Source organism: Marmota monax, unplaced genomic scaffold, assembly GCF_021218885.2.
Source record: "Marmota monax isolate L192 unplaced genomic scaffold, Marmota_monax_Labrador192_F-V1.1 WCK01_AAM20220418_F8-fsc00134, whole genome shotgun sequence".
In the NCBI taxonomy this organism is placed as follows: Eukaryota; Metazoa; Chordata; class Mammalia; order Rodentia; family Sciuridae; genus Marmota; species Marmota monax.
Window position 1 is genome coordinate 5,098,051 of NW_026692281.1, and position 12,325 is coordinate 5,110,375.

The 12,325-nt window shown below is 39.6% G+C and overlaps 1 protein-coding gene across 5 annotated transcripts in view; it reads left to right on the forward strand.

The window, feature by feature from the left end:
* Positions 1-12,325, forward strand: part of LOC124090050 (vascular endothelial growth factor receptor kdr-like) — a 303,001-nt gene that overhangs the window by 248,528 nt on the left and 42,148 nt on the right. For all 5 annotated transcript variants that reach the window (XM_058578313.1, XM_058578318.1, XM_058578317.1 and 2 more), the window contains one exon: positions 8,426-8,532. In XM_058578313.1, coding sequence (XP_058434296.1) covers positions 8,426-8,532 — 107 coding nt within the window. The remainder of the gene's footprint in view (positions 1-8,425; positions 8,533-12,325) is intronic.

The following is a 12,325-nucleotide window of genomic DNA, read 5'->3' on the forward strand; positions in this document are numbered from 1 at the left end:
CCATATGAGTGATATGATTTTTCCCAACCTTTCACCTTTAGCCTATGTATGTCTTTTCCTATCAAATGCGTCTCCTGTGGGCAGCATATTGTTGGGCCTTGTTTTGTGATCCATTCTACTAGCCTGTGTCTCTTAATTGGTGAGTTTAAGCCATTAACATTTAGGGTTATTATTGAGATATGGGTTGTTCTTCCAGCCATATTTGTTTATTTCTGTTACTAAACATGGTTTGTTTTCCTCTTTGATTATTTTTCCCCCCTTTACTGTCCTATCTCCCACTGTTGGTTTTCATTGTTATTTTCCATTTCCTCTTCCTGTAATGTTTTGCCAAGGATGTTTTGAAGAGATGGTTTTCTAGCTGCAAATTTTTTTAACTTTTGTTTATCGTGGAAGGTTTTAATTTCATCTTCCATCCTGAAGCTTAATTTCGCTGGATACACAATTCTTGGTTGGAACCCATTTTCTTTCAGTGTTTGAAATATGTTATTCCAGGATCTTCTAGCTTTCATAGTCTGTGTGGAAAGATCAGCTGTTATCCTGATTGGCTTACCCCTAAATGTAATCTGCTTCCTTTCTCTTGTAGCTTTTAAAATTCTCTCCTTATTCTGTATGTTGGGCATCTTCATTATAATGTGTCTAGGTGTGGATCTCTTATGATTTTGCACATTCGGCGTCCTGTAGGCTTCTAGGATTTGGGGTTCTGTCTCATTCTTCAAGTCTGGGAAGTTTTCTCGTATTATTTCATTGAATAGATTGTTCATTCCTTTGGTTTGGAGTTCTGTACCTTCCTGTATCCCAATGACTCTTAAGTTTGGTCTCTTAATGTTATCCCATATTTCTTGGATGTTCTGCTCATGGTTTCTTAACAGTCTTGGTGAGCTGTCTATGTTCTTTTCAAGTTGAAACACTTTGTCTTCATTGTCTGATGTTCTATCTTCTAAGTGTTCTACTCTGCTGGTAGTATTCTCCATTGAGTTTTTAAGTTGGTTTATTGCTTCCTGCATTTCTAGGATTTCTGTTTGTTTGTTTTTTATAACCTCAATCTCCCTGTATAGTTGATCCTTTGCTTCCTGGATTTGTTTGTGTAATTCATTGTCGAAGTGATCTTTCATTGTCTGATTTTGCTGTCTAATGTCTTCCTTGATACTCCAGATCATCTGAAGCATGTATATCCTGAATTCTTTATCTGACATTCCATCTGCTGCAGCTGTTACCTCTTCTGAAGTTGAGTTGACCTGCATTGCTTGTGGTCCTTTCTTTCCTTGTCTTTTCATACTGCTTGCGTTTCTTTCTGCTTGGTGAAACTGTTGTGTTTTTGAAATGTTTTTTTTCTCCTATATATTTATATTTCTCTTGTATAGTTGAAAAGTCTCCCTTGCAGGGTCGGGCGGCGGTCTGCCTACCTTGCAGGCGCGGGCGGCGGCTCTGCTCTCTCCTTACTCCAATTGGGGTGTCGTGACTACCACGCCGGCAGGTCACTGGGCCTGTTCCGGGCGCGGGCGGCGGCTCTGTTCTGCCCCTACTCCAATTGGGGTGACGAGTGTACCACGCCGGCAGACTACCGGGCCTGATCCGCCGGTCGGTTGCAGGTCTGCCTACCCTGCAGGCGCGGGCAGCGGCTCTGCTCTTCCCCTACTCCAAATGGGGTAATGTGTCTGTCGCACCGGCAGGCCTCTGGGCCTGTCCCGCTGGTCGGTCGCAGGTCTGCCCACCTATCGGGCATGGGTGGCGGCTCTTCTCTGCCCCTACTCCAATTGGGGTGTCGTGACTACCACGCCGGCAGGTCACTGGGCCTGTTCCTGGCACGGGCAGCAACTCTGCTCTGCCCCTACTCCAATTGGGGTGACGTGTGTACCACGCCAGCAGGCTCCTGGGCCTGATCCACCGGTCTGTCGCAGGTCTGCCTACCTTGCAGGCGCGGGCGGCGGCTCTGCCCTGCCCCTCCTACCACGCCTGCGGACCGCTGGGCCTGATCTGCAGGTTGGTCGCAGGTCTGCTCACCCTGCGGGCACGGGTGGCGGTTCTGCTCCGCCCCCACTCCAATTGGGGTCACGTGACCACCACACCGGCAGGGCCTGATCCGGGTGCGGGCGAAGGCTCTGCTCTGCCCCTACTCCAGTTGGGGTGATGTGTGTACCACGCTGGCAGGCCGCTGGGCCTGACCCGCCAGTCTGTCGCAGGTCTGCTTACCTTGGAGGCGCGGGTGGCGGCTCTGCCCTGTCCCTCCTACCACGCCCGTGTACCACTGGGTCGCGGGTCTGCCCACCTTGCGGGCGCGGGTGGCGGCTCCGCTCCACCTCCTCTCCAATTGGGGTCACGCGATCACCACGCTGGCGAGCCACTGGGCCTGCTCTGGGCGCGGGCGGCGTCCCGGCTCCTCCCCTCTGGCTCGAAGACAAATCGAGAGAGACTCGGGTGTCTGTGCCTCACCCTCCCTACCAGGAGACCAACTGTTTCTGTCACCACTGGTATTGATGAAGTTCTCTATTCTGCCGCTTTCTGATGACATCAGATCTCTGCCATGTTGGTATCCTATGCGAATGGCAGCATTTCGTTCCCTTTGCCGGGTAACCAAAGCAATGGGTGAGTCCTGACCGGCCCTCAGCAGGACCCGGACCGAGAAGCAGTTTCCGCGGTCTCCTTAGCCCTGGGCCAGAGCAGTTCCGGGAGCCGGAACTCGGCCGCTCCGTGCTCGGTGTATGCTCTGATAACAGCAGGCTCCAAGAAGCAGTTTCCGCGGGCTCCTTAGCCCTGGGCCAGGGTAGTTCCGGGAAACTCGGCCGCTCCGTGCTCGGTGTATGCTCTGATAAGAGCAGGCTCCAAGAAGCACTCATGCACTGAGCCTAAGTAATCTGTCTGCAAGCCGCAGGCGAATGGCAGCCTGAAATTACCTGTTCTATGGCTGAATGAGCTGCGGTCAGTCGAAAACAGGGATGGTGACGTCAGCTCTCCAAGATGGTGGCCGCTGGCCTCCTCTGTGGTCTGACCGGTGTGGAGAACCGGAATGGACCGCTTCCTTCCCCCGTCTCGAACCCAGAATTCAGCAATGAGTACGGTGCTTGCACGGCTGGCAGAAACTGCAGCGCTGTATCCCTGCGCCACTATCTCCTCCTCGTTTCCCAGCGCACTTCAGACTCTAGCCACAGGGCAGTTTGCTGAATAAGCAGTGTTACCCTTCGTGCGACAAATCTCTCGCGTTTGAGTCCCCGTAGCCGATCCTTGTGCGATGGAAATCCTTCCTCCAGGTTCCGGAGCACCCCACTATTGCTGGAAATTCCTAACAAGATAGCCTTTAGCTGTCCTGACTTGTCATACTCCCACACAGTGACGCGGCACACGGGGGCAATGCACTCCCCTCGCCGCCATCTTCAAGTTCCCCGAGATATTTCCTTTTTTATCTCTAATTTTGTTGATTTGTATCTTGTCTTTCTTTCTTATGGTTTGTTTGGCTACAATTTATCAATCTTGTTTATCTTTGCAAAGAACTAACTCTTTGATTCTTTGATCCTTTTCATGTTTTTTGTAAATTCTCAATTTCATTAATTTCCATTCTAATATTATTTCCCATTTTCTACTGATTTGGGTGTTAGATTATTCTTCTTTTCTATAGCCTTTATGTTTAGTTTTTTATTTGGGATATTTTCTGTTTTTTTAATGTAGGGATTCAGTGCTATAAACTTCCCTTACAAACAGCCTTCATACTCTCCCAGAGATTTTAGTATGCTTTATCTCTATTCTCATTCTTTTCAAAAATTTTTAAATTTTCCCTGTGATTTCTTCTTCTTTCATTTTTTTTAGTTTTATTCATTTTATTTTTTTTAAATACAACATCAGAATGCATTACAATTCTTATTACACATATAGAGTACAATTTTTCATATCATTGTATATAGAGTATGTTCACGGCAATTCATGCCTGTATACATGTAGTTTGTTTTTTTGTATTACAATTCTTATTATACATATATACCACAATTTTTCATATCTCTGTTTATAAATAAAGTATGTTGACACCCAATTCGAGCCTTCATACATGTACTTTGGATAATGATGTCCATCACATTCCACCATCCTTGCTAATCCCCTTCCCCCTCTCTTCCCCTCCCACCCCTCTTCCCCATCTAGAATTCATCTAATCCCCCCATGCTCCCCCTCCCTACCCCACTATGAGTCAGCCTACTTATATCAGAGAAAACATTCAGCATTTGTTTTTTGGGGGGATTGGCTAACTTCACTTAGCATTATCTTCTCCAACACCATCCATTTACCTGCAAATTCCATGATTTTATTCTCTTTTAATGCTTAGTAAAATTCCTGTGTGTATATATGCCACATTTTTTATCCATTCATCCACTGAAGGGCATCTAGGTTGGCTCCACAGTTAAGCTATTGTGAATTGTGCTGCTTTAAATATTATGTGCGTATGTCCCTGTTGTATGCTGTTTTTAGGTCCTTTGGGTGTAGTTCAAGGAGGGGGATAGGTGGGTTAAATGGTGGTTACATTCCCAGATTTCCGAGGATTCTCCATACTGCTTTCCATATTGGCTGTACCAATTTGCAGTCCCACCAGCAATGTATGAGTGTACCTTTTTCCCCACATCCTTGCCAACACTTATTGTTGTTTGTCTTCATAATAGCTGCCATTCTAACTGGAGTGAGATGATATCTTAGAGTAGTTTTGATTTGCATTTCTCTGATTGCTAGAGATGATGAGCATTTTTTCATATATTTGTTGATTGATTGTATATCCTCTTCTGAGAAGTGTCTGTTCAGATCTGTGGCCCATCATTTTTTGATTGGTTTATTTATTTTTATTTATTTTTTGGTACTTAGCTTTTTGAGTTCTTTATTATCCTAGAGACTAGTGTTCTAGCTTATGTGTGAGGGGTAAAAATTTGCTCCCCCTTGATTTCTTTTTAGATCCCTTCATCATTCAAATATGTATTATTTAATCTATAGGTGGTAGAATGGTTTTTGTTTTTATCTTGTCATTGATTTCTAATTACACTCCATTATTATCCGATAGGGGGGAAGAAATTTTTGTGCCTTAAAATATGATCTATTTTAGAGAAATATGCAGGTGCCACAGGGAAGACAGTGAGTTTGATGGATTAACTTTTCCAATGGATGAAATATTATACAACATTGCTTTACTGTACTTCAATAATGAATATGCTGAAAAAGAATAAATCTAACCATTAAGGTGAAAGACCTTTACAATAAAAACTATAAAACATGTTAGAAAGAAATTGAAGATCTTAGAAGATGAAAAGATATTCCATGTTCATTTATAGGCAGACTTAATATTATCAAAACAGCCATGCTACCAAAAGCATTGTACAGATTCAATGTAATTTTCATCAAAATGCCAATGACATTCATCACAGAACTAGAAAAATCAATACTGAAATTTATTTGGAATACTAAGAGATCAAGAATATCCAAAACAATACTGAAGAAGTATACCAAACTTCAAATTATACTACGTCATGGTACAGTCAATAAGTCACACATGAAAACAAATGTAATAGAAGATATAGAGAAAAACCTACATAGATACTGTCATTTGATACTAGACAAAGATGCTAAAAGCATAGAAAGAAAGAAGATAGAAAAGATAGCCTTTTTAAACCACTGTTGCTGGGAAAATTGGATATCCATATGTATAAGAATGAAACTAGAACTCTATATGTCCCCCTGCACAAAATTGAACTCAATGTGGATCAAAGACCTAGGAATTAGACCAGGAAATCTACAGCTACTAGAGGAAAATGTGGGCTCAAACTTTCAATGTGTTGGTACTGTCTTCCTTAACAAGACTCCTAAAGTGCAAGAAATAAATCCAAAAATCAATAAATTGGATTATATCAAATTAAAATTCTATACAGCAAAGGAATTTTTATGGTAACCATTTGTTTATTTTTGAGAAGAGTAGGCTGAGGATGGTCAAGTGATTCATAATAATAAATAAAAATTAAAACAGGAAAAAATATCTCATAATACTCTCTTATCATTTTCTTTTTAATTTTAATTTGTTATATATGATAACAGAATACATTACAACACATACTACACATTTAGAGCACAAGTTTTCATATCTATGGTTGTACATAAAGTAGGAAAGATGGTGGGATGTGATGATCATCATTCCCCTAAGAACATGTATGAAGACATGAAGGATGTGACTCTACTTTGTGTACAGCAAAGGAATTTAAGTCAGAATGACAATTATCCAGAATACATAAAAACTTTAAAAAGCATACAAATCATATTAAACTCTGGTGATGGTATGGAAATAAAATACACTGATACATTGTTGGTGGTATTGCAAATTAATACAACCACTCTTTAAAGCAGTATAGTGATTCCTTAAAAAAGTAGGAATGGAGCCAGCATCTGACCAAGCTTTCCCACTCATCTCCATGGTATATATCTAAAATAAACATACTATCAACATACAGTCACCTCAGTGTTTATAGTAGCACAATTAACAATAGCCAAGCTATGGAACCAATCCAGATACCTGTCAACAGATGAATGAATAAAGAAAATGTAACACACACACACACACACACACACACGAATTTTACTCAGCTGAAAAGAAGAATGAGATTGTGGCATTTACTGCTAAATAGATGCAGCGGTAGAAAATCATGCTCAGTGAAACAAGCCACACCCAGAAAAATCAAGGGTCAAATGTTTTCTCCCCTATGCAGAAGGAAGAACAAAATAAGAGGAGGGGAGTGTGTTGGCATTTCATGAAATTACAAGAGATATCAGTGGAATATAAGAAAGGGATTGAGGGGAAGGAAGGAGGACAGGAATATAGTTGTTGGTGGAATGAAACTGACCAAGAGAACATAGGCAAAGTAAAAAGATACCAGTTCCACTTCAGAGGTGGGTGGACAGAAATGGGATGTTTGTTTTCTTTTCTTCTTGAAGAAGGACATGGAGTTTGCTTTTGATGATATACAATATTCTGGGGATGGATAATCATCATTACTTTAACAACAATGTACATCTAACTAGTGTCACTGAGCTCCACAATTAAAGGGTTGAAATGGTACAATTAGTTATACATGTTTTAACTTAATAAAGTAAATTTAAAAAAAACATTTATTATTTCTTAATTTTTGTGTGTCAGGAATCCAAAGAGAGCTTTACTGTGGCTCTAGGAGTCTTAAGAATTTTCATTGAAGATGATGGCTATGATTTTATTTGCATCTGAAAGCTTCATTAGATGTACATACACTTTAAAATTTACTCATGCATTTACTGACAAGGTACAGTTCTTCTGTGGATCTAGTCTGGAGCTCTGCCTTGATGTCTTTCTACATGGGTCTCTTCCTAGGGCAGCTCACATAATAAGTTTGCAAAGTGAAAGCCACATCTTTATACAACCTATTCTTGGAATCTGTATCTCTTCATGTTGGTCATAGTCTATTGATAAGAAGTGAGTCAATAAATTAATATCCCATCTAATGGGAGGGAATTATGTAAGGGTATGAATAACAAGGGACAGTGACCATTAGGACCACCCTAAAAGCTATTACAATTCTCTTGATACAAGAGAGATTAGTGCCATTTGAGAAGAAAATTGAGGAGAAAGGAAAGGAATGGGGAATTTTGGAGCTCAGTAGGAGGAGAGAATGCACTTTGAGCTGAGAGAGGTAATGTTTTGAAGGGAGATATAACATTTGAAGTAGGGTCCAATTTGACACAACCCCTTTCCTTTAAGTTAGCTTGTCTAAATAGATATCCAGAACTTATAATCACAATGAAGGATATAAAAGCCCCACCTAAACTCTCAGAATGATGAAGACCATATGGAGGTAAAGGCTTAGAGGCTCTATTAATCCAATGATATTTGATTTCAAAAGCAATATTTACCTATCTATGGTCAAACAAAACACTCAAGATTCATAATAACTGACCCTCTCCTATACCAACAAAAAGCTTGTCTCTCAAATTCAAATTTTAATGTCCTTGCCGAGTTAAAAATTAAATAAATAAAAATATCAACCATGAGGTATTGCATAGTTCAGATTAAATGAAGTTTAGTTTCAATCCCTCTCCACAATAATTCCATTGTAAAATCTTAAAAATGTAACAATTGTTGAACCTTTAAGAGTAAGGAACTTGATCTCCTGCTAGTAGTAATTGGTTTTAAATCTTCAACTGATTCCTAAAAAAATCAAATTAAGTAATAAATGAAGGAAACAGTATAGTTTTTTGCTGCTGTTTTTGTTCTGTGACTACTTAGCAAAATAGGCACTTTTCCTCTAGGGTTTGAATTAGTATATCCATTCATGTTGTTTTATATGTAGCTCTTCTCAGATAAATTCATTCAAGGAAGGGAATAAAATTTTTCATTTAGCATATATTTCCTTTGGAAATGATTGCCATTTGTGTTTTTTTCTTGCAGGATGGCAAAGATTACATACCACTTAGTGGCAATGGTAGAATTCCCACATTTAGGATGCTGGATCCAATGCAAGACACCTTAAGCAATGAGATCATCCTGGAAAACAGGTGAGATCCAGTAGATTCTGTTTCTTTGATGTGATGGTTAGAAATTTTTAACAGTCATACTTGTCTAGAATAGGTAGTTATTGTAAACGGTGGTATTGGAACCAACTGGACAGATGAAAGTCATAGTTCTATGTTTACTGCTGATATGTTAGTTTGGTGTATGGGCTTATGTGTGCAACCAGAGGACAGGTTAATACTTACTTGGATTAGACTTACACATACTTGCAGTGTTCCCCAACAGATAGAATATACATTTTACAGACAAACATATTCTAAAGAGAAGAATGATCTGAAGAGAGTATGCCCAATTTTTTTTCCTGAACTTATCTGATAACTCAGTTTGTATCTCACAGTGGAGGGAAGGAAAGATTTTCTGGGATTATTCTCATTGAATTCTCATTGAATGTCATTCCATGTAAATTATAATACTAAATAATAGTGTGTCTGTTAACAGAGGACTATAAGAATGTTAGGTGAGTTCACAATGTCAACAGAATAAAGGAAGGATAAAAATCTTATGATCATCTCAATGCATACACAATAAACATTTGATAAAAGTGAACATCCCTTCATGATAAAACACTGAGCTAGTTAGGTATAGAAGGGAATATATCTTAACCTACTAAAGACCATATATAACCATCCCAAAGATTGCATCATATTGAGTGGGTAAAATTGAAATTTTCCCAATATCTGAAATAAGTAAAAGATATCAGTATTCACTATTTTAATATAGGGATCAAATACTACAGAGAAATCAGTGCAGTGAAAGAATAATGGGCATCCAAACTAAGAAGAAATAAGTCAGCATGTCCCTGTTTACAGACATCAGGATCTTATATTTTGAAAACCCCCAAATTCCACACAAATATTACAACTAATAAAGAACTTCAGGAAATTGTAGGATGCAAAATCCACATTAAAACACACCAGTAGAATTTCTATATGCATATACTGAATTGTTGGAAAAAAGAAATGAATAAAGTAAATACATTTCCAGTAGCTTCTGAAAACAAAATACTTAAAGATATATTTAACCAAATATATGAGATCTCTACAATGAAAACTATAAAAATATTTATGTAAAGAAATGAAGATATACAAAATTGGAAAGATAAATGATGTGAACATCTCAATATTGTTAAAAAGTCTATCCTACTAAAGTGACCCAAAGAATCAATGCAATCCCCATCCATGAAATGCATTCTTCACAGGGATAGAAAAAAACCCATAATATTTGTATGGAACAACAAAAAAACATCAAGTAGTCAAAACAATCTTGAGCAAACCAGAAGGCTTGCACTATCTCACTTTAAATTATACTCCAAACCTGTAGTAATCAAAATAGGATGGTATAAATTGGAAAAAAATAGATATACAGGTGCATAGAACAGACTACAGGGCCTAGAAGTAAAGCCACTTATCCGTAGCTAACATATTTTCAACAAATATGATAGGAAAGTGTTTTAGAAGAACAGTTTTTAAATGAATGATTACTGGAAAGCTAGATAGCCACATGTACAAAAAATTACACAAAATTCCATTATCCCTCACCAGTTAAAAAGTCAACTTAGAGATCCACCCACACTGGGCTCTACAGGACCCAGGCACAGAGTGGGCTGGGTCTACCCCTTTCCTGGCTGGGCAGACACTAGCCAGAGCCTAGGCTCTAGTGCAGGACTGCCCCTTCTGCTAATGCACTACCACGAGAGCTGAGATACAGCCCAGGCTGCCCACACAAGCCCACTTGGGATCCAAGATCTCAACCGGGAGGTCAGGCCCAGTGGCACAGATCCACCCACACCAGCCTTTGCAGGGCCCAGGTGCACAGTGGGCCAGGTCCACTCCTTTACTAGTGGGGCAGACTCTCACCAGAGCCTAGTCTCTGGTGCAGGACCACCCCTTCTGAACAGTGCACTACTGTGAGAGCTGAGATCTAGCCCAGACCTCTCACAACAGCCCATGTGGGATTGAGGATTTCAGTAGGCCTGGTTCACCCATCCCCTGGTGGGGCAGACACTGCCAGAGACTAGCCTTTGGTGCAGGACCACCCCTTACTACCAGCAGACTACCACAGGAGGTCAAGCGCAGTGGCCCAGAACCACCCACTCCAACTTATGCAGGTCCCAGTCCCAGGATGCAGTAGCATCCATTGAGGGACACCCACAAGTTCTGGAAGCCCACCATCAAGGTGAGGTACAGACAATCTGCACAGGTACTACAAGATTATGGGGAAGAAACTGTAATATCTCAGATTTACACTGCAAGAAAGGAAAATACATAAACAACATGAAAAAACATGGGAGGAAAGTGCCCCAAACAAACCAGGACACTATAATAACAGAATCTATGGACAGCAAAGTTGTTGAAATCTCAGAGAAAGAGTTCAAAAGGTTCATAATTAAAATGATCGGTGAATTAAAGAATGACCTAAATGAGCAAATACAAGCAAAAATTGATCACTTCAACAATGAGATAAGAGGCATATACAGGTAGCAAAAGATTACTTCAAGAGAGAGAGACCCTGAAGAAAAACCAGTCAGAAATCCTTGAAATGAAGGATACAATAAATCAAATAAAAAATCAATAGAAACCATTACCGACAGATAGATCACTTGGAAGAAAGAACATCAGATAATCAAGACACAAGTATACAATCTGGAAAATAAAGTTGATCACACAGTGAAGAAAGTTAAAAAACATGAACAGAACATCCAAGAATTATGGGACAACATCAAAAGACTAAATCTAAGAGTTATTGGAATAGAGGAAGGCACAGAGTTCCAAACCAAAGAATGCACAATCTCTTCAATGAGATAATATCAGAAAATTTCCCAAACATGAAAAACGAATTCGAAAACCAAATACAAGAGACTTACAGGACACCAAATGTACAAAATTACAATAGATCTACACCAAGACACATTATAATGAAAATGCCTATCATACAGAATAAGGATAGAACCTTAAAAGCCACAAGAGAGAGGAATCAGATCACATATAGGGGGGATACCAATTCATATCTCAGCAAATTTTTCAACCCAGACCCTCAAAGCCAGGAGATCATTGAACAACATATACCAAGATCTGAAAGAAAATGGATGCCAACCAAGAATCTTATGTCCAGCAAAACTAAACTTTAGATTTGATGATGAAATAAAAACCTTGCATGATAAAAAAGTTAAAATAATTTACAACTAGAAAGCCTACACTACAGAACATCCTCAGCAAAATATCCAAAGAAGAGGAAATGAAAAACAATGATGAAAATCAGCAGAGGGAGGGATTAAATCAATTATAAAATGAGGAAAATCTAATCAGATAGATTAGTCATGTTAAATACCAAAAAAAAAAAAAAAGAATGCCTGGGAATACAAATTATGTCTCAGTAATAACCCTGAATGTTAATGGCCTAAACTCAACAATCAAAATGCATAGACTAGCATATTGGATTAAAAAAAGACCCAACAATATGCTGCCTCCAAGAGACACATCTCATAGAAAACAACATTCACAGACTGAAGGTGAAGGGTTGGGAAAATCATACCACTCACATGGACTGAGGAAGCAATCAGGGGTTTCCATCCTCATATCAAATAAAGTAGACTTCAAACTAAAGTCAATCAAAAAGGATAAAGAAGGACACTACGTACTTCTCAAGGGAAACATACACCAACAAGACTTAACAATTATAAATATATATGCCCCAAACAATGGAGCAGCTATGTTCATCAAACAAACTCTTCTCAAGTTCAAGAGTCAAATAGTCCACAACACTATACTTTTGGGTGAC